General features: G+C 43.9%; 1 protein-coding gene across 2 annotated transcripts in view; it reads right to left on the bottom strand.

The window, feature by feature from the left end:
- The window catches only part of C16H1orf21 (chromosome 16 C1orf21 homolog), a 245160-nt gene that overhangs the window by 3123 nt on the left and 218368 nt on the right, over positions 1-23669 (bottom strand). For both annotated transcript variants that reach the window (XM_018060710.1, XM_018060709.1), the window contains exon 5: positions 19040-19100. In XM_018060710.1, coding sequence (XP_017916199.1) covers positions 19040-19100 — 61 coding nt within the window. The remainder of the gene's footprint in view (positions 1-19039; positions 19101-23669) is intronic.

The raw sequence follows: 23669 nt of genomic DNA, 5'->3' as shown, positions 1-23669 counted from the left end.
TCTCCCAGGGCCAGGGCTGCTAGCATTCCACAGCTGCATCTCCGAGCCCAGAACTTATACAAAACAGGTTACTTGAAGGCTTAAGAACGACATCCAGTTGCTGCTTTTGAACATACATCGTCCTCTCTCCAGCAGGGTATATAGTCTATGAAGGCACAGTTAGGTCTGGGATTTAAGTTCCACATGTCCCATCACTGAGTGTCTTGGTCAAAGCACACAGTTCTGTGATCTGTAATCCCTCACAGAGCATGGGAACAAGTCTCTGCCCTGCCTGTCTCACAGTGTCACAGATAAGGGTTTTGAATAAAGTCACGTATCCATACTATTTATATCTTTGACCACTTCCTTTCTTTCTTTAAGAAAAAAAAAAAAAAGACGAATGTATTGGAAAGATACAAGGGTATCCGAAGAACAAGAGGCTCAGTAACCGAGGTTGGGAAAGGTACATGCAGGATGACAGGGGCCTTGCCTCCTGAGGGAGGCTAATGTGACCGAGTTCCAGTTACTTTCAGTCTGTGTCTGTTTGTTGTTTCTGATTTCCTGGAGTGACAATCACACTGACTCAACAGGACTTAGCCCTTGACCCCTGGATCACAGAGCTGTGAACAGTGACCATCAGGCGATGCTCAAGTTTGGTGAGTACGTGTTGGGTACCATGTTTAGCGCTTTTCAAGTACTATTGTGGCGGCTTATTCTGCCACCACAGCCCTAGGTGTCATGCACGGTCCCATCTCCCATTTCTCAGATGAGAAAAGCAAAGCCCAGAGAGTCCCAGAAGTTTTCTAAAGTCATAAAGCTTTTACACAACATCCAGTCTTTGGCAGGTCATGCACACATCTTTAACTTTCTTATGGGTGGTATCTGGGGTTTGGTCTTTGCAAATATCCTGTGCTAATATCTTAGGGTTTTGTATAAGTGACCATAGGCCACGTCTTCTTCTCAACAGAAGTGGGAGCCATGTCCTGACTGTCTAAAGTGCTTCTCATCCAAGTCTCCCCATGACCTAGACAAGGATGGGAGAAACGTATGGGGAGGGGCTTGACCATGGCTAGGGGCAGGGCAAAAACAACTGGCTTAGCAGCAGTGGGGAGAGATGGAGCTCTTTAATTAAATTAAATTACTATTATTATTTTGGCTGTACTGTGTGGTATATATGATCTTAGTTCCCTAACTAAGGATCAAACCCACGCCCCCTGCATTGGGAACTCAGAATCTTAACCACTGGACCATCAGGGAAGTCCCAACCTCTTTCTTTTTAAATATACACTACATTTTTCAATTTGTGGGGGAAACAAGTTCCTTTAAAAATGAAACTTTCTAAATACCTAAAAAAAAAAAAATTTTCTAAATTTTCTAAAAAATTAGAAAATTTTCTAAATACTTATTTCTAAATAAGTCTAAATAAATAGGCTTATTCCTAAACATATCTAAAACATACAGAAAATAATAAGTTGGCATACAACTATTTCTCAAATGCGTGGTTTGTTTCTTCGTCACAATACTGTTCAGGAAGTAGCTCACATTCTCTTAATATTTCAGCATGATCATAGTGCATGGCTGTACCACTTGGCTGGGTGGTCATCCTGGCTTTGTGACATTAACTCTGAGTACGTTATCTCCCTGCATCTCACTTTCCTCATTTGTAAAACAAAGATAACAATGGTACCAACTTCACCTGGCTGCTAAAGATTAAATGAGTTAATAATAGAGTGATTCGGTCCTGCCTGGCACATAACTTTATACATGTTGTACGTGTCACACACAAATACATGTGTGTTTGATAAGTAACATGTTGCCACATGATGAAGTCTTCAGGGCCTGTGAAAGCATGAGGGTGGCCTGTCCCCATGCTAACTGGCCCCAGATGGCTTGTTCTCGTTGGATGAGTCACCACTGAGCATGCTTCTGGCTTCTTCTATCACACTACCAATTCTCACCCTTGCTCCTGGCAGAGTTTTTGAACCTGGTGTCATCTCTAGGCTTGCTCCACTTGTTGTATGAAAATGTCTCCTGGGCAGGGTGACCAATCCTGACAAAAGAAGCGTGCACTCAGCAGTCTTCTTCCCGACCCCTCCCTGGTGACGCTGCCCCAGCAGATGCCAGCTGTTGTTGGCCTTGACCACCCCGGAGACACTCCCTGAGCCACACAATGGGGAGCTAGGGGGTCCTCATGGACCTGGAGCGTGGGAGGTTTAGTCTCCATTGTGGGAAATGGGACACACCCATAGCTATCAGAAACAACTCACTGGGCACAGAGAGCAGGCCTATGGGTGGGTGCTGGGTGGGTGGAGGGGAAAGTGGACTCGCAGCGTTTCCATGGAGGTTTTCTGAGGAAAGGAAAGATGACTCTCCCCACGTGTATGTGGACACGCACGCTGTTATGTGACACTGGGCACATCGCTGGACCTCGACACCCTGGGGATAATCATGGTCTCTGTCTCACTGGGTTGTGATCAGGATCAAAGGGGAAAAATATAGTATCTAGCAGGTGGTCAATAACTATCAGCTGCTTCTGTTATTACTACTGTTGCTGCTGAACCCCGTGTTTGTTCAGGCCGTGGCAGGAGATTAGGGACCACCTTCCCTGTGGCTGATGGGGGGTGTGAACTGTCATCACAAATGGTAATCTGCCAGGTGTCGGGGAACCCTTCCTCCCACCTCAGCCTTGCACCCCAGATGGACCAGAACTCATGTGCTCCAATAAAGCTTCTATGGCAGACACCTAGGTCCGTTCCCTTCTTATGAAGCCTCAATCAGAGCAAAGGCCCAGCTGGCCAATGTGGGGTTCAGAGGGCACCTCATCCACAAGGAAGGACTTGGATGCAATGATAGGCAGACAGACAGACAGACAGACACACACACACATGAACTAGTGTACTCAATGATAAAGCAGTCTCCAGCTCTGTAAATGAGTTACAGGGTTATGCAGACGGAGTGTTTCAGACCCTCCAAGAATACTGTTACCATAAGAAAGTGCCCTCTTTTAAGGGGTAGAGGGAAAAAAGGATTATTATGACATTACATGAAATCATGTATGTGAAATTTTGAAAATTGTAAAGCACTTTAGAATTTAAAGAATCTATCATTCTATGCAAAAAAGAATGTGCCCCCTTTTGAGGGACAAATCTCTGTAAACCCTCTGTGTCAACCCCGAGCAGCAACTTTCATTTTCCTAGCATTTGCTCCTCTGAAATTATTATTATGACTATGAGAAGGAGAAAGAAAATGGCATTAGCTGCTTTGCAGACACTATTTCATTGGTGATTCACACCAACCCTGCAAAGTAGGTAGGAGTCCTGCACGCTGTTACTTGTGGGGAACTCAGCGAAGCCCAGAATCCTTGCCTCTTTCGTTAATGACTGTAGTGAGCGGATGACTCAGTTAAATTCAAATCAGTTTTATTTTTGTTATTTTCACCTGTCAGCAGTTCTGAGAACCAATTATTTTATGAATAGAAAAACTTGGAAATCAAAAACATGGAGAGTAAGCGCTCCCATATGGCCAAGTGTCATTTTAAGGGGAACCTGAGAAAACTTACGGAGGCAGCCCCATCTCAGCTTCACATGGGACCCCACCTGCACACTGGCTCTACTGGGCAAGATAGGGAGCTTGTTACTGTAACGTGACTTCACATCTCACTTAAAGTTTTAAAGAACTGTGCTAAAAAGAGAACCTTAAAACCTTCAGCTGTTGAAGACAGGAAGCAAGAGTGAGCTGGGTGTATGAGCTACACAGCAATTCTCTCAGCCCAAAGCATGCCCTTTCCCCTCAAAGGGACGACAAAATGGAAGTCTTTGTAGAGACGCTTTATGCAGCCAGAATTAGGGGCTGGTAGACACAATTCTGCCCTTGTGCAAAGGATACAGTGAAAGCTACAGAGTCAGGTCCCCACGAGGCCCCCACAGCGTAGAGAATGGAAGCTCACGATGATGCTGACAAGGAGGGGTTGTTTGAAAAAGCAGAGGGGCATGTGGTGCAGATTCAAAAAAATCTTAAGGAGGTTTTGCCTACCATGGCTCAGATGGTAAAGAATCTGCCTTCAGTGCAGGAGACCCAGGTTCGATCCCTGGGTCGGGAGGATCCCGTGCAGAAGGGGATGACTACCCACTGCAGTATTCTTGCCTGCAGAATTCCATGGGCAGAGGAGCCTGGTGGGCTACAGTCCACAGGGTTGCAGAGTCAGACACGACTGAGCAACTAACACTTTCCCTGACCACACCCTTACTCTGTGTATTTTCCATGTCCTCTTCAATTGTCTGCATGATTTTCTTGGAAACTGGAAGTTTATGTCAACTCCTACATTTCTAAGGTTCTAGGATAAGGATTTTCTACTTGTTGAAAGGTCTAGGCTTTCAATTAGCAACATTACAGTGTAGTGAAGGAAAGGGCATTGTCATGATGTTATATTCTGCTAGTTTAAAGAGGACCAGCTCAGAGACTGACTTCAAATAAAGGAATTATTCCTCCTAAGTGTCTACTGTACTTTTTCTCCTCAAGTTAAGTAGGCAAATAGGCTAGGGCTGGCTGTCAAGTTTCCAGTATGAGTTTATCCCAGAAGTCTCTAGTTCTCTATAGACGTGTGTGCATTTGGCCTAATCCGTACACACTGAGCATGTAACAGATAGCTGTGAACTGAGTATTTCCCCAGTGGGGCAGTCTGGACCAAGATGAAAGTTCCCAAGAGGAAGCAGTGAGCTCGTTTTCCCATCTGTAAAATGGGGACAGGAGGACCTAGCTTGCAGTGCTGTTGTGAGACTTAGCAGTCATTACACACAGGTGATCAGCAAAGCTTGGCACATGGGAATTAATAAATTATAGCTCTTATGATGATACTGAAAAATGAGATCAGCAGATCCAACTGTTAATAAACTGAGTATGTGAGAAACTGGGCTTACTGCTGGATTGCTTCTCGGCATTCAGGGCCTCACACAAGTGGCGCCTCAGGGCCTGGGTGCTATTCCTTCCTTCTCCTTTCTGGCTGATTCCTCCTGCCCTCAGACCCCATCCGTTACTTTGCTTTGTTTAGTGAAAGTTGCTCGGTGGTGTCCGACTCTTTGCGACCCCATGGACTGTATAGTCCATGGAATTCTCCAGGCCAGAATACTGGAGTGGGTAGCCTTTCCCTTTTCCAGGGGATCTTCCCAACCCAGGGATCAAACCCAGGTCTCCCACATTACAGGCAGATTCTTTACCAGCTGAGCCACAAGGGAAGCCCAAGAATACTGGAGTGGGTAGCCTATCCCTTCTCCAGTGGATCTTCCTGACCCAGGAATTGAACCGGTGTCTCCTGCATTACAGGCAGATTCTTTACCAACTGAGCTATCAGAGAAGCCCCTGCTTTGTTTAGACCTCTGCTCAAATGTCACCTCATTGTCTTCACTGAGCTCGTAACATAAAACAGCTCTTCTTACTCTGCTTCATTTCTACTTATATTACCTATCTTTACCTGACATTAGGAATAAATGAATTTGTTTCTTTACTGACTGTCTTCCCCTTGAAGAGAAGTATCTGTTTTCTGCCCTGCTGCATCTCCAGGGCTTAGATAAGCGCCAGTGACATATTAGATGCTCAATAAATATTTGTTGAATAAATGAAAGCAGGAACAGTATCTAGAGAGATCTGAGATTCTGGAGTTGGAAGAGGACCTGGAGGTCTTCCTCTCTGACCTCGCACCTAACATGGAACAGACCTCCATTGACCACATTATGGGCAGGGAGCCTCCTCTTTTTCACTGGAATATGTCAGATACTTTCCCAAGCTGCCCATGAAAGTGTTCAAGAGCTGAGCCCAAACGCTGCCTCCCTGTAACTCCCACAGAATGGCGGACTCGGGGCCTTAGCAACGGGAGGCTGGGTCCTCCCAGACTGAGAGCATCCCCTGGTCCATTACCAGCGAGTAACAAGGTCTCCTCCCAGGTCTCCCTCTCCTGTGTATGTGTCAGCTTTCTCTTTCTCTTAGTGCACCCATCAAAGAAACCACTGGCCCAGAATCAGATATCCTAGTAATATAGCCTAAAACAGGTAAGAATTAAGCATTTGACAAAGGAGGTCACCAGAAGTGACAGATTCCAAGAGAATGTGTTAATTCTGAACAAGACAAAACAGAACATGAAACTGAACTTCTGTCAAAGCTCTTGAGAGGGAAATAACTCTCAGCCTCAAAGGCATGGACAAAGATCACAAAGAAAAACAAAAAGATGGACATATTTGATCATATAAAAACGAACCTTTGCATATATCAAAAAAGAATAAAATAAAAAGGCAAACCGCAGTGGGGAAAATACCAGCAGCATACAATATGTAAATGACAAGTTATATGAGAAGCTCATACCAATAAAAAATTAACCTAAGAGGATCTCAGTAAGAGGGAAGGGCACAAAGTGGAAATCCATTCAGAACAAATTAAGTCCGTAAACACACAAATAAAAGAATGGTCTGTTTCTGTCATCAATAAATACAAAGGAAAACGTAGATAGATAGATACTATTTAAAAATTCTTGAGAGCGCACAATGAAATGCAACTCTATAGCCTTGTAAAATGGTATGGCTGCTTTGGAAAGTAGTTTGTAATATGTGTTATGATTCATAAAATTATTCAAACCCTTATTACAGCAATCATTGCTATTGTTGATTAATAGCAATGATAAAACCTAGATACATTAAAAAATATATATATACAGATTGGTTCCCTGGGGCTGGAGGTAGGACAGAGGACTGGCTGTAAGCAGGCAGGAGGGATCTTACTGATGTGAAGGAAATGTTCTAAAACTGAGTTGTACTGATGGTCACACAGTTTAGTAACTTTACTAAAAGTCAAAGGGCTTCCCTGGCAGCTCGGACGGTAGTCTGCCTGCAGTTTGGGAGACCTGGGTTCAATCCCTCGGTTGGGAAGGTCCCCTGGGGGACGGCATGGCAACCCATTCCAGTATTCTTGTCTGGAGAATCCCCATGGACAAAGAAGCCTGATGGGCTGCAGTCCATGTGGTCGCAGAGTCGACACGACTGAGCAACTAAGCACAGCACAGCAAGAGAAGGCTGAGGAGGAGGGAGTATGAGAGAGAAGCCCCCGCCTTCACTTAGTAGCTACTTAGTCTTACGATCATGTTCCAACATCATCAAATAAGAGCTCTAGGGAGACTTGGTCTTTTCCCCTCTCGGTGGTCCTTCCATCCTACCACCACGCCTTATAGTAATTGTAGCCCAAATGTTTGTTTCCCTTACTACAGGCTGCAGAACAGTGCATGTCCCTTATTCATCTTTGATTTTTATCTTGCTGATAAAGTAACAGACTTCACTGGGAAGCGGCGCCTGGGGAGAGCAGCAGAATATGGGAACCTAGGAGAACTGCACTCTCATCTTCGTCCTTTTGAACAGTTCACGGAATCCTCGTGCAGTTCAGAGGAGTCTGCTTTAACAAGGCTCAGTTTTGTGTAGAAACATGCGTTGTTAGGGCTTCCCTGGTAGCTCCTATGGTAAAGAATCCGCCCGCAGAGCAGGAAACCCTGGTTTGATTCTTGGGTTGGGAAGATCCCCTGGAGGAGGGCATGGCAGCCCACTCCAGTATGCCTGCCTGGAGAATCCCATGGACAGAGGAGCCTGGCGGGCTACAGTCCACGGAGAATCCCATGGAGAGAGGAGCCTGGCAGGCTACAGTCCATGGGGTCACAAAGAGTTGGACATGATTGTAGCAACTTGGCATAGCACAGCACATGCGTTGCTGAGCTCATCATGAAGCAGGCTACCTGACAAAGGAAGAATTCCTCCTCCTCTCCCCACACCTCTCTGAAGGACACTGGGAACCTCTGTAGGTTTCTGGCCTATGCATTATGTTAACTCTCTTACCTCCTGCCTGCTCCCTTTACGTGATTCATCTTCCTCCTCTCTCTTCCTAATCGTGGGCTTACTGAGTTTCTGTGCCTTGACTCAGTCATCCTTCTTTGGAAGCCTTCTACCCTGCACTGGGGGATGGTCTGGCTTTCTGGGCACTAAAGAATGTCTTGATTAATGAAACACAATTGCCCCAGCTGTATTGTGGTGCAGAATTTAATGGGCCATCCTGATTCTCTGTCCATCAAATACCTTTTCCCATCAACATTTTCCCATGTATCACCATCTAGCAGCAACTTTGAATCTAAGTTTCTGTGGGAATCTTGACATCTAAGCTCCGTCCTTGAACCAATGCAGGGCCATGAAAGCTGCATTCCACAGCTTGAGCATCTGTGAACTACCAGCCAGAATCCAGAACAAAGATGATGTGGAGGAGACGGGAAAAGGGTGGAAAAGTGAAACGCGGGCCACCCCCAGGGGCTGCTGTTCACGCCTCCTCCTGTAGGGCTGTGGGCCAGGAGCAGATGCCCCCACAACCCCCCACCTCTTTCTTGGGGCTGCAAGTGTCAGAGCCTCTTCAACCAGGGAGTGTTTCAGCAGCATTTTCGTTTACAGCCCAACAGCAATTTATAACAAGTTTTGAGGTAATGCCGAAGAAAAGCAGACATAATTAGCTGCGCTGTTCAAGTCTCCTCCCCCGGCTTATTTCATTAGAAAAATCAATCGAGGCATTAATGGCCATGCCTGTCTCTAATGAGCTTTATTCTAATTAGACTTGCGCGTTATTATTTCAGTTGGAAAAAGATCTCGTTAGTAATGAATGGGAGGAGTATGACAGCCTCTGACTGCTTCTTTGACCATATATAGGAATGATTACCATGATAACAAGCACAGTGACAAGAATCCTAGCAGACTGACCTTTTCATTTCCAATAGAGAATGTATTAACTAAACAGCTTTAAAACCCCCATGAAGTGTTTATTGGGCTTGCCAAGAGGCTCAGTGGTAAAGAATCCACCTGCCAATGCAGAAGTCTCAGGAGACTTGGGTTTGATCCCTGGGTCAGGAAGGTCCCCTGAAATGGCAACCCACTCCAGAATTCCTGTCTGGGAAATCCTAGGATCAGAGGAGCCTGGTGGGTTACAGTCCACGGAGTCACGAAGAGTTGGACACGACTGAGCGACTGAGCAAGCACACGTGAAGTGTTTCTTAAACCCAGATCTTCATTCTACTGGCAAAAAGGAGGATATTTTAGAAACTGTAAGGGACCTATTTCTCAAGTTTTGTTGGATGTTGGCACTCAGGTGATGTCAATGATGTTCCTTCCCCATGAGGAGGTGAGCAAGACTGAGGACAGAGAAAAGCAAGGATACAGGACTCGGGATGCCATGTGCCTGGGCCATGTCTTAAGCCAGGGATTGGAGACTTTCTCTGTGAAGGGCCAAACAGTAAATACTCTAGGCTTTGCATCCAAAGGGCCTCTGATGCAACTCTACAGCAGCTATAAGCATGAAGGCAGCCATAAACACAAAAGAAGATAAAAGTAAAAGAAACAGCATGGTTGTGTTCCAATAAAACTTTATTTGTAGACACTGAAGTTGGAACTTCATATAATGTTTCACATATCAGAAAACATTATTCTGCATTTTGTTCCCCTCAACCATTTAAACACATAAAAGTCATGCTTGTCTGGTGGGCTAGATTTGGCCCATAGGCTGTATTCTGCCCACTCTTGTCACAGAAAATACAATTATCATCAGTGGGTTCAGAGGCCCTCTTCTTAAAAGCTCAAACAGCAGATATGACTTTCATTTTAAGAAAGATTTCTCTCCAGATGGGGCCAGACTTCTCCAAAAGGCCATTTTATAAAATTGTTCTTATTTTATAAGAAAACCATCAATCAAAATTGAAATTAAATTAAAAAATTTTCTTGGAAACCTATCTTCCTAATAAATCAGAACGCCTTAAAAGTTTCACTTAAATCTCTGACCATATGTGTGCCATTTTTATATAGTTTCAGTCCTATGATAAGACACAACTAAAATTTTTTTTCACTTAATATTATAACAATTTCCCCGGTTATACTTGATTCCTCACAATGATAAAAAGAAACACTATAAAAATTTGTGGTATTTTTGCAGAAGATTTCCAGGTCACTTGATGGATTTAATTCAAAGAGATGTCTTCAATTAGTTTATTCTCAGTATTCTTGCCTAGAGAATCCCAGGGATGGGGGCCTGGTGGGCTGCTGTCTAAGGGGTCGCACAGAGTCGGACATGGCTGCTGTGACTTAGCAGCAGCAGGTATTAAGAGTTAAGATTTCAATACCACCCCCTTGCCCCTCACCAGGAGAAGGTACTTGGTGGACTGGAGCCTCATGGGTTCCCCCTAGGATTCACTTCCTGTAGGACACAAAGCCTCATACATCTCCTTTAAGACTCACTTCCTTCAGGACAATGGCTTTAGCAAGTCTGGGATTTCAACCCATATGCCTTACATTTTTTTAAATTTTATTTATTTGACTGTACTGGGTCTTAGCTGCAGCACATGGGGTCTTCTATCTTCGTTGAGGCATGCAGAATCTTTGGTTGTGGCATGGCATGTGGAATCTAGTTCCTGACCAGGGATAGAACCTCCCTGCATTGGGAGCAGAGCCTTAGCCATTGGGCCCCGATATATCTCTTGAAAAACATGTGCCTTCCAGACAAACTTTAGAGCTCTTTGTTCTGAAAAAATTGCTCATACCCTAGAATTTGTTTTGAACATGGCTAGAGGTTTGGGGAGCTAAGCATACACCTTTCCTTACAGTTTTTAACTGAGAGCAGTTGGTCAATGAGAATCAGAGTTCTTGCTGGATTAGAGAACCCAGCAACCTCTCCTTGTCCCCTCGCCTACCTCCCATCCCCCACCGAGGCCTAATGGATGGTGACTGGCCCACCCAGTCACAGATGGAGAGAGTGGAGAATGTCGGGTTTGACCCTCTTCCTGCTCCATGGGCTAGCCAAGCAGAGACAGGAGAGTGTGATAAGCTGGTTCCTTTCCTTCCTCCCTACACAGAGGGGTGAGGAAAGGCATAGAAAGCGCATGCATTTGGCCAGGAAGAGGACTGCAGCTACGAATGGGAGGTCCTTGCCCGCAGGAGGCACAGGGCAGTGAACGAGCCAGATACGAGGGAGAGAAGGCCCAGAGCACAGCGAGGAGTGCGTGTCCCGGGCCCACGGCTGGGGAGAACATGTTCTAACCTTCTGCTAGGCCTTCTGCTAGGTTTGAGGGAAACAAAGATGAACAAGGTCCAGTGTTCATCCTTAGGGTACCATCTATGTAATGCTTTGAGTCCTTTTCGAGATTCTTAAATAAAACATCAGCAGTTACAGAGGTTGGCACTCTCCTCTCTCTGTCCCCAAGTGTTCTCTGCGTGGTGAAAGCAATGTCCCCTGGCTGCTAAAGGTGAAGAGTGGAAAAGCCATGGGGAGGAAGGGAAACAGATAGCCGAGGAAGAGGATGGGAAGGAGAAGCCAAAAGGGAACAAGGCAAGAAAATGACTCAAGCCTGCGTCACTGTCTCCCTGCTGAGTGGCTTCTCGGGCGGTCTTCCCTTGCACGCCCAGCAAAATGGCACCATCCACCAGCTGTGCCCCATGTCGCCGCTGAGTTCAGAGCACCGTCAGCCTCACCGCATTCATAAGAAAGGCATGGGCTTTGTCTGCATCCTTGTACTCCCTTGTTCTGGAGCCTGCACTCATCTCTCCTTTGCTACTCCCTCAGGTTTCAGGCTGATAGAACCTCGAGAAGTCTCTGAAAATCAAGCCCTCCAGAAAAAAAGAGAGAGAGTGGAGACTGGTTGTGCCGTATTTCTTCTAGGCTCGCTGCCCGCTTTATTTTCCTTGGCTGCGTCCCCCATGACTAGTAGCTACCTGGGATGCTGGGGAACAAGGGGGTCCTCAAAGCCCACGGTGTGTATACACATCACCAGTGGTTCCTGCGCCATGTTACCACCGTGACTAAGCGGATGGCGTGAGTGGTAAAGGACCTGCTGCCAGTGCAGGAGATGGAAGAGACGCAGGTTCGATCCCGGGGTGGGGAAGATCCCCTGGAGGAGGAAATGGCAACCCACTCGAGAACTCTTGCCTGGAGAATCCCACGGACAGAGGAGCCTGGCGGGCTATAGTCCATGGGGTCGCAAAGAGTCAGACACGACTGAAGTGACAGGACACAGGCACGTAGGTGGTACATTTCAACTTGAATTCAAGTAAGAAGTCACCTGCATAAAGCTATGCAGTAGGGAGAGAAACAAAACAGGGCTGAGTCACGTCCTTACCGTTGTAGTTACAGCTTTAATTTGGCCGATGAATGAGGCAAGATGCATACAGGGCAGAGAGTAGGCGAGGCGGGGGATGAAGGGAAAGGAGACATAGGAATGGTTTGGTAATTAGCAAAAGCAGGGCCCTGTTGTGTTTCCTGTGGAGCAAGGAACTGTTTAATGCAACGATATCGATAGCCCAGCCCACTTCCAAAATACTCAGGCCGCCAAGAGCATCTCTTTGCCAGTGCTGAAGGTCCGGGTTGTTACCAAAATTGGCAAGCTGGGTGGGAGGGACAAGCTATGACTTCATCTGTACACATGGGCCAGGCCGGGTGACATTGTTCAGGATTTGATAAAACAGTCCCAATGTTTCTCATCACTGTTGGCCCTGAGGAAACCTTTAAATGCACCAGCTGAAAGTAAAACCTATCATCACCTGCAGGTGCCAGGCATTATCTTCGATCTATAGCAGCTCTGAGGTTAAACTCTCTACTACAGGGAGAGTTTATACATAGAACCCCAAATCACAGTTCATAATTACACACAAGTCAGTCTCTTCACCAGATGGAAAGCAAACACCTTTTGATCTGCGACACACTGATTCATAACGGAGTTCTGGCATATTAAGAAAAGGAGCCCTTGAAATAAATTTAGAAATGCAGACTTATCATGATCTTTCTCACCAACTAGTTCTGGGGTCAAGGCACTCAGGCCATTTCCGGAACCCAAACATTTTCTGAGTATAAATGATTTTGCAATAGATGTAGAGGTCTACAGATAAACATCTTTAAAAATCAGCTGATTTAAAATCCACCCGCTGCTCTTTCCCAGACATTTCCTCAAAATGTCACATTGAATAATTCTGGTCAACAGAGGCAGAGTCTTAAAATTGTACGGGAATATGTGAAGTACAGTGGCATGCGGATGGCTCCCGCATGGGCGGGGGTGGTGAAGTACTATGAGCTATTTTCAAAGAGAAGGGAGATGAGAGAGGAAGCAGACAGGGTTGTGTTGGAGTTGATCTGTGCTTGGTTTCCTACTTTTAAGTCAGAGATACACATGAATAAGACAGGATGCTGATGAGACTCATGGGTGCTCATGGGTGTCATCGGGCCTTGGATCTGAGCAAAGCATACCAGTAAAATGCACAGATTTTTTGCTTGGGGACCAAGGACAGGCTCCAGTGAGGTATAAACTCTAAAGTTTTACTTCAGAATGTTGTGTATATGATAGCATGTGCCTTTTTATAGGGAGTGTTTTTATAACTTTAACAAAATTCCCAAAAGATGCCCATGATGCAAAGCTTAAGATGCCTTGCATGCGGAAAACTAACGAGATGGAAACAGCTCTGTGCCGAGGAGACATTCTTTATTTAATATTCAGGGTTCTCTTTCAGAAGGCAAAAGATTTCCCAGTCATTGGCTGCTGTTCTTAAATCTTCCTAAAGCAAAATATAAATCCCTGTGTTTGCCTGGAAAAGATACTCTTAAGGCAGATACTTTAAAAATGTATTTACTTTTTCTTCTTCTTACAAGTACATTTAAATGTATTTTAGAAAGCGTATATTAAAATCTGATGTGATCTGTCTTTGGTATCATATTCAAAATCTCCTCCACAGGGCCACGTTTTAATAATCTAGATCTCTTCTTTCTCCTCTGATTATACTGAAAGACAAGTTTAAAATCATTATCTTCCTCTGCAGTGAACCGTTATTTTCTTTAAGATGCAATGCTAGGCAAATGTCATCACTTTACATAAGATTCAGGAGCCTGCGAATTGTCAGGCACAACTACAGCTTGTCACAGAATAACAGGTAAGTACTTGTAAAAAATAATGAGGTAAAGATAAATGAGGTGCTCTCATTTTTCACAGGATTGTTGCTTTCCAAAAGGAAAAGGAACTGTAGATCAGAGGTTATAATGCTCCTGTGAACTCTCAATGCAGAAGGCAATGGCACCCCACTCCAGTACTCTTGCCTGAAGATCCCATGGATGGAGGAGCCTGGTAGGCTGCAGTCCATGGGGTCGCCAAGAGTCGGACACGACTGAGCGACTTCACTTTCACTTTTCACTGTCATGCATTGGAGAAGGAAATGGCGCCCCGCTCCAGTGTTCTTGCCTGGAGAATCCCAGGGACGGGGGAGCCTGGTGGGCTGCCGTCTCTGGGGTCGCACAGAGTCGGACATGACTGAAGCGACTTAGCAGCAGCAGAACTCTCATTGCTCCCCTGATAAAAATCTGTCCCGTGGTCATCTTCAGATGCAGCTCAGTGCCTTCGCTTTCCTCATGTCAGCAGAGTGAAATGGTGTCAAGTGGCCAAAGATGTCCCAACTGCCTGCTTCACAGACCTCAAGTTTCAGCACTTGACTCCTGAAACGTTTGCATTCAATAAAGGAACATCTGACTCATGGTGATACTGGAGGTGGGGCTGCTGGATGAAGGACTCCTCCATGGTTAAAATAATTACCGTTTCAAAGACATTTGCTTTTAGAACTGAGCTCCTCAAGGCAAGGGACTGTTTCCTACTTATTTTGTATCCCCCATTTCCTGTTTTTCTATCCTGAGTCATCGCGTAATGCCTGGTACTCATAAGTGCTAAATAATTAATTCATTTTTGCTACTTGCTTTTCTTTGCCACCCATAACTTCTTACAACACTGCTTGCCCAGTTGGGGTGCAAAAGTAAACTGCAGCTCGGCACCATGATTCTTTCTGAAGTAGTGTGTGTGTGTGTTTGTGCGTGTGTGTTTGTGCGTGCGCACGCGCGCTCAGTTGTGTCCGACTCTTTGTGACCCCATGTAGCCTGCCAGGGTCCTTGTCCATGGGATTTTCTGGGCGAGAATACTGGAGTGGGTTGCCATTTCCTCCTCCAGGGCATCTGCCTGATCCACGTCTCTTGCACCTCCTGCATTGGCAGGTGGATTCTTTACCACTATGCCACTCGGGAAGTAGAGTCATTCATACTAAATTTCACAATAAATATCATCTTATATCAATGGTACTTTTGCATATACCTTGAGGAGACAGAGCAGAGATTTCTTCTGGTATGGAGAGGAGAGCTCAAAGGTATCATGCCCTGGAGACATTCAATAAATACAAAGGATGAATCAAGGAAGGGCAGGTTTAAATCACTACAGATTCACTCAGCTTTGCTTCTTAATAATTTAAGGAAGAAAAAAGGAATCCAGAGAAAAATTAAGTCTCAAAAATCAAGCCCTTTCAGAATGACTCCAATTTTCAGCATGAGTTTAATTTTTTAAGTCAACCCTATAAAACAAACAAAGGTAGTGCTAGTGAAGATGATGGAATTCCAGCTGAACTATTTAAAATCCTAAAAGATGATGCGGTTAAAGTGCTGCACTCAATATGTCAGCAAATTTGGAAAACTCAGCAGGGACCACAGGACTGGAAAAGGTCAGTTTTCATTCCAATCTCAAAGAAGGGCAATGACAAAGAATGTTCAAACTACTGGATAATTGCACTCATTTCCCATGCTAGTAAGGTTATGCTCAAAATCCTTCAAGCTAGGCTTCAATACTATGTGAACTGAGAACTCCCAAATGTACAAGCTGGATTTAGCAAAGGCAGAGGAACCAAAGATCAAATTGCCAACATTTATTGGATCATAGAGAAAGCAAGGGAATTCCAGAAAAACATCTACTTCTGCTTCATTGACTACACTAAAATCTTTGACTATGTAGATCACAACAAACTGTGGAAAATTCTTAAAGTGATGGGAATACTAGACCACCTTACCTGTCTCCTGAGAAACCTGTATGCGTGTCAAGAAGCAACAGTTAGAACTGGACATAGAACAACTGACTGGTTCAAAACTGGGAAAGGAGTACCTCAAAGTGGAATATTGTCACCCTGTTTATTTAACTTCTATGCAGAATACATCGTGTGAAATGCTGGGCTGGATGAATCACAAGCTGGAATCAAGATTGCCGGGAGAAATATCAACAACCTTAGATATGAAGATAACACCACTCTAATGGCAGAAAGTGAAGAGGAACTGAACTGAACAGCATCTTGATGAGGGTGAAAGAGGTGAGTGAAAAAGCTGGCTAGAAAATCAATATTCAAAAAACTAAGATCATGGCATCTGGGCCCATCACTTCTGGGCAAATAAATTTGGAAAAAGTGCAAGCAATGACAAGTTTTATTTTCTTGGGCTCCAAAATCACTGCGGATGGTGACAGCAGACTTGAAATTACAAGACGCTTGCTCCTTGGAGGAAAAGCCATGGCAAACCTAGATAATGTATTAAAAAGCAGAGACATTACTTTGCTGACAAGGTCCATCTCATCAAAGCTATGGTTTTTCCAGTGGTCATGTATGGATGTGAGAGTTGGACCATAAAGAAGACTGAGTGCGGAAGAATTGATGCTTTTGAACTGTGGTGCTGGAGAAGACTCTTTAGAGTCCCTTGGACTGCAAGGAGATCCAACCAGTCAATCCTAAAGGAAATCAACCCTGAATATTTATTAGAAGGACCATGGCTACAGCTGAGGCTCCAATGCTTTGGCCATCTGATGAGCTGAGCTGATTTACTGGAAAAGAGCCTGATGCTGGGAAAGATTCAAGGCAAAAGGAGAAGGGAGTGACAGAGGATGAGATGGTTGGATGGTATCACCGACTCAACGGACATGAGTCTGAGCAAATGCTGGGAGATAGTGAAGGACAGGGACGCGGAAGTTCATGGGGTTGCAAAGAACTGAATACAACTTAGTGACTGAACACCACCACAAAACCTAAAGAATAGTTTTGAATTGCATTTATGGTTGTCCACATGCTAGTTGGAGCAAAGAAATATTCAGCAATGGTAAAGAGTCAGCAAAATAGTTCACAAGAATGTAATTTCCAATTTTGGTTATATAAACTATTGTGAAGATTATATTAAGCCAAACATATACATTATGATGAAAAATTTTAATTTGAGGGAGGCTTAATGTTTATATGATACAAAGGATAGCATATTTACAAAATTCAGAAGGATGAACTTTAGGTAAGGGAGGAGAAACAGGAAAGTTTGGCTCAGAGTTGATAGAAAACTCCCTTAGAATCCTATAACTGGGCAATTATCACAGATTATATAACAGCTCCTTTTTTGAATATGAATGTGTTCAATATATAGTGGGAACACTGTTTATGCTGAATCGACAAATGCTCCTTTGTCCAAGGAAAGTTGCACCAAACAAATGATCAAGCTATAAACTTCGCTTTTGTTGCACTAAACACATGATTGTTTACACCTTAGATGCAAAGTAAGACAGGAAATCGAATTCCAGATGAGAACAATGAATTTCAGTTTTGAGTAACAAGAGGTAGAATTTCAATTATGGAGACACACTGGAAAGAGATTAGATCATTTTCAACACTTTGTCAGGGTTTGTAAATGTTGCTTAAAAAGATAACTTACAATTCAGGTTTCAATTTTTGCAGATTACCTCTAACTAATAAGCATATATTTTTATTGCCAAAATGTTAGTGCAGGAGAAATAATCCAAACAGAGAAAAAAAAAATCTTCACCATTAGAGTGGGAACAAAATATTTCTTTTTAGGTTTCTCTTTACTGAAAACAAAATGTTATTGGCAAGTTAGTCAGCTTTTGAATCAATATGTAAAAATTGCTAATTATTCTTAGATGATGTTTTCAATCTAAAAAGTCATGCATAAGCTAAAATTTCACTAAAAGTAAAAAAGAAAAATATATACTCAAATAAGTATGTGAGCACAGCCAATGAACACTATAGATTAAATTATTATTTTAATTCATTACCCATTTTTAGTTTTTACATTGGTAATATATGCTGGTCTTTTAATGGTGCATTAGAAAATTTTATAATGATTCTTTTGGGGCAGGGGTCTACCTCAGAGTGGAGTCTGCTACTGAAATACAGATGAATTTAAAACCTTCTTCACTCTCTTCCACTGACTGATATATACAGAACCTAGGAATTCATGAAGAAATACTCAAGGACTACAAACCATAAAAAAGAAATAAAAATTAAAATGGAAAACATTTCAAAAGTAAACTTGGTCGGTGATGCCTTAACCATAGTTGGGATCTGTTCTGAATTTAGAATTTAACTCTTCTTTAGAATAAGGCTTTCAAATTACAGTTCTCAAATGTATGACTTTAGCATTTAAAATTCACTCCCTGCAGTGATAAACTGAAATTCTATGAGCATGCAAACCTTTAATGATTACCATACTCTACTCTTCATTCAGTTGATTTGCATACGGCACTCTGAGAGCGTAAATATGGGTTAAATTTCCACATGGATCAACTTTGAATCTTCACGTCATTATAAAATCCACACCCGTATGGAGAAGTGACTTGGAGGTTCTGCTTTGGAGTCAGACAGACATGGGCTGGAATTCTAACTCTACCGCTATTAGCTTTGCAAACCTGGCTAAGTTATACTCAGGCATTCTAAGCCTCAGTTTCTTTGTCTGTAAAATGCACGTGTTACTTGTCTCATGGCCAGCTCCCTCAAGCAGGTATTGACTGCAACATATTTGTGACGTTTGTAAAGAAGTCAGAGAAGCACTGGGCGTGTAGTAAGCAGGCACTAAGGACCTCCTGGCCTGCAACCTGAGAACGGAGCAGGGGATCGGGGTGGACAATACACAATGATAGCAACACTGTTTAGGCAAAGGCTCTCGCCAGTCTCACTGAGTTTCCACGCTTCAGTGAAACATCAGCGGTAGCCCAGGATCCTGGCAAGCTCAGTCATACATTGACCCTTCTCACAGCCACCTTCCGAGTTGTGTGTGTGGGGTGACTGCTGTTAATTCTAACCACCCCCTTGCAAGAACAGCTTTGTGCCACAGACACCAGAACATTGTTACTCTTAACTCATGAGGCAACATTCCCCTTGAAATATGCAGTTGCTTCACTTCTTACCTTTTCAATTTTTTCATCCAGCATTCTGAAGAATTCTTGTTGGCTTTCAGAGATGTGCATGCTGAAAAACAAAGAGTAGTTAAGTGCATATTTTCAGTGCTTCCCAGTTCCCTCAGGTGAAAAATGCCGAGCGTCTGAACTTTGGGGCAGTCTTTTATTTTTTGCAGACTTTTCCACTGAAGTGCTCTGAAATCATACTAAGGCTAAATGTCACGAGAGTAATCCTACAGATGTGTTTCATAATAGCCTATCAGTTTCTACAACTTAAGGAACACAATTTCCTTTCAGTGTACATATTATTTACTGGGAGGTATGTGCCCACTGTTTTTCCTTCGGATACACATCTATAATTAAAACAAAAAGCACAGGTAAGCAGCACATGGCACATTTCAATGCTGCGTGTAAGTATAACAAGAATATATATCCTGGGATTTCATTGGCAGTCCAGTGGTTAAGAATCCGCCTTCCAATGCAGGGGACGTGGGTTCGATCCCTGGTCGGGGAACTAAGATCCCATATGCCGTGGGGCAACTAAGTCTGTGCTCCACAAGGAAGAGCCCGCTTGCCACAGCTAAGACCCAGTGCAGCCAAAAATAAAATAAATAAATATTTTTTAGAAGTTTCTTTAAAAAATATATCCTAATTATGATATTAAAATGTATATTTTACAAAGGTGTGGGCATGGTATTCAGCTGACTGTATGGCTGTGTGCTGGCTGTAGACGAGCCAAGAACTTGACCTTGCCCCTAAACATCTTTGATACTGGTAACAGCAAATGTGACTTTTTGGAACTGAAATTCCACTGTAATGTGGACTAAGTGGGGAGGCATGTCTGAGCAGCCCTTGCCCTGATTCCCTATTATTTGCTATTTAACCGTATCCTCAGCGAGATGGGTGTGGTTTGTGGGGCAAAACTAAGAAGGTAAGGAGAGCAGAGAAGATCATGGATGTGAGGGGAAGGACTTGGGGGCAATGTGGTCTTAATGACAATAGTTTCTACCTGGCAAAGAGTTGTGGGTGTTCCCAGGCGGTTCAGGATGCTGGGGTAAGAGACACATGATCCAGAATTTCTCTCACTTGACATTAGTGCCTACTGGTTTAGTGGCTGGGGGCGGGGGTGGGGGGAGTGGCTCTGGAAGAGCCTCTTCCGCTCTCGTCTAGGTGTGGCAGGCAACCTCACCTGACATTCCCTGCAGGGGCCACGGAGAGGGGCACGAGTGACTGGAAACCCTTTAGGCCTCCCATGACAGATAATAGGGCTTAAAGGAGGTTTCCCCTGTGTGTAAGATCTAGATTTAAAATAATATCAGCTTTGATAGAAAAGAAAAAGAATGAAAATATCTGATACCAGTATCAACTTTCACAGTTCTAAGGCACTTTCATGTATATAATCTAATTTTTGCCATCCTTTCTAGTAGTCATGTATGAATGTGAGAGATGGACCATAAAGAAGGCTGAACGGCGAAGAATTGATGCTTTTGAACTGTGGTGTTAGAGAAGATTCTTGAGAGTTCCTTGGACTGCAAGGAGATCCAACCAGTCCACCCTAAAGGAAATCAGTCCTGAATAGTCATTGGAAGGGCTGATGCTGAAGCTGAAGCTCTAATACTCTGGCCACCTGATGCGCAGAGCCAACTCATTAGAAAAGACTCTGATGCTGGGAAAGATTGAAGGCAGGAAGGAGAAGGGGACGATGGAGGGCAAGATGTTTGGATGGCATCACTGGTTCAATGGACATGAGTTTGAGCAAGCTCTGGGAGATGGTGAAGGACAGGGAAGCCTGGCGTGCTGCAGTCCATGGAGCTGCAGAGAGTCAGACACGACTGAACAACAACAGATATGATCATTCAAATAAGGCAGACGTCCTGTTTCAGAAACAGGTCCCCTCTCACTGCATTTTATACAGGCAGGGCAGAATCTTGGATGATGACAGAGGTTAAACAGTCTCCTCTCTTTCTCTGGCTGGACAGAATAGCCATTTTGCAAGGTTGAGTTTTTCCAGATTTCTTACAGCTTTCCTTCTTTAAGGGCCAAAACATCATTCATTTGAGCCACTCTGGATGCAAGTCTTCTAAACTGTATACTCTTGAATAGCTGTCTATCTCAAACATTACTTAGCTTTCACTCGACGACCAGCAGCCACTCTCCTCACCTTAAATCACAATGCTCTTCTGTAATACTGGGATAGCCCCGGAGCCTCTAAGAAGGTTAGAGCTGGCTCTCTTTAAGCAAAATGACCTTGAACTCCAGGCTTTTGTGCTCTGCCTGCTTTTGAGCTCTTCCTTTCATTTCTCCTTGTCAGAGAAGGTATCAGTCCTCTTTCCACTTTCTTCTCAGTTTCTGCTTTGACTCCATAATGGCAACCCACTCCAGTCCTCTTGCCTGGAAAATCCCATGGACAGAGAAGCCTGGCAGGCTACAGTCCATGGGGTTGCAAAGAGTTGGACACGACTGTGCGACTTCACTTTAGAAGCAGCACAGGCAGACTGGTTAGAGTTGTGTCTAAAGTTAGCATAAACAGGCTCCAAAGGAGAGCCCGAGAAGATTCTTGTTAGTGGGAAACATGAATATTCTGGTACCCACCATGGCTGCTCAGACACTTTTGGGGGCATCCTTCCTGTTCTTGGCCAAGTTTTCAGTGATGAGTTTGTTGAACAGCTCTGGGTCCCAGACAGGAAAGGCATGAAGATATTTATATATAAATCTTAGACCCAAGTTCGATCCTTGGGTCGGGAAGATCTCCTGGAGAAGGGAATGGCTATTCACTCCAGTATTCTTGCCTGGAAGATCTCATGGACAGAAGAGCCTGGTAGGCTACAACCCATGGGGTCACACAGAGTCAGACATGACTGAGCAAACAACACATTTATGTAATGCCTGCCTGCCTGCTGAGTCACTTCAGTCGTGTCTGACTCTTTGTGACCCTACAGACTGTAGCCCACCAGTCTCCTCTGTCTTTAGGATTCTCCAGGCAAGAATACTGGAGTGGGTTGCCATTTCCTTCTCCAGGGGATCTTCCTAACCCAGGGATGGAACCCACATCTCTTATGTTTCCTGCATTGGTAGGTGGGTTCTTTATCATTAGCGCCATGAGTTTCCCTAGGAAACTCCAAGATACTTTATAAAGATGGCACTATTAGGGTTTTGTGTTCCCTGTGGAAATTTTTGGGTTAGAATTTTTAGCATTTATTGCCACAGGAGAGTAATGAATATTTAATTAGTTAATCAAGTGGTCTCTATTTAAATTCATGTGATTCGTGATCCTCATAGAGACAGCACCATTTGTTAGCATGGGTGAGGTGCAGGCCTCAAATTCCTCATTTTAAAACAGCGAACAGGTCTCTGAGGTCCTTTTGGCACTAACGTTCTGTGATTGTTACTAACTTTCATTAACTCCATTATTGGAAATATCAAAGCATGGAAACGAGGATGTTTGGTTAGTACTCAGACATATGCACATTGCATGGACAAGAGAATTCTCTAGTAAAAGCGACTCTGCAAATGTGTCTGCCATCCCTGCGAAGGAGGACACACAGGCTCAGGGGTCCTTATCACGTGCTTGAGATCAAAGGTGAAGGACCTCAGATTGTCTATACAATCTGAGCATGAAACCTCAGGGAAGTGGGGGTAATCCTAACCCTCACAGCAGAACACACCGTTGCTAGTAGTTCATGACTTGCATTTCTTTAGTTGATTATTTTTTAAAAAATAGTAATAATAAGCACCCATAAAACCAAAACAAAGAAAACAAAGCTAGGACCTTAACAACAACCTAGAGGTTACTTACTTCCCACCCATGCGTGTGTTCCTCCACCTCAAACATCATGTCCCCGCTTTCCTTTATTCGATCTCTCTATGTGCTTAAAAAGCAGAAGATTTATTTTAGATTAAAAAAAATTAATTTATCTATTTGGCTGTGCCAGGTCTCAGTTGCAGCATGTGGGCTGTGATGTATAGGTTCTAGAGCACGTGCGCTCAGTAGTTGTGGGACGCAGGATCTTAGTTCCCTGACTAGGGATCGAACCTGTGTCCCTTGCAGATTTTTAGCCATTGGACCCCCAGAGAAGTCCCTATTTTGGTTGTTGTTAACTTTATAGTGTGTATCATGCTCCGTGCAATGTTTCAGGACTTACTCTTTGTTCTAGTTGCTAGAAGTAGGAACTAGTTCTGCTGGGGGGCATCCAGCATTGTGTATTGCTGCAGTGCATTCGTTTCAGCTGCTAATACTCCACTGTATGAACATAGTGTGGTTCATTTACCCAGTTTCCTGTCCAAGGGCATTTTTGGGTTGTTTCTAATTGCTAAGGTGTTCTTTCCAAGCATCAGACACTGTGATAAGCACCAGGGATACATTATTTCACTTAAGCCCCAGTCCTATAAGATAGAATTTTTCACCTCTATTTTTTTTGGAGAAAAGTAAAGTTCCAAGACATTAGTTCACTGGACTGAGATTACAAAGGCAGTGAGAATGCACTCTATGTGGCGCATCAAACGAAGGAGTGAGCACTACTCGCCTTCATTCTTAATAAATCTGCTGTTAGCAGGTATGGGATTGTCCCTCCACTCAAGGGGGAAACAAATTCATTTTATACAACTGCATGCGCTGTGCTTCATCACTCAGTCGTGTCCA

The sequence above is a fragment of the Capra hircus genome, chromosome 16 (assembly GCF_001704415.2).
Source record: "Capra hircus breed San Clemente chromosome 16, ASM170441v1, whole genome shotgun sequence".
Classification (NCBI taxonomy): Eukaryota; Metazoa; Chordata; class Mammalia; order Artiodactyla; family Bovidae; genus Capra; species Capra hircus.
This window is presented reverse-complemented; position numbering and strand designations above follow the sequence as displayed.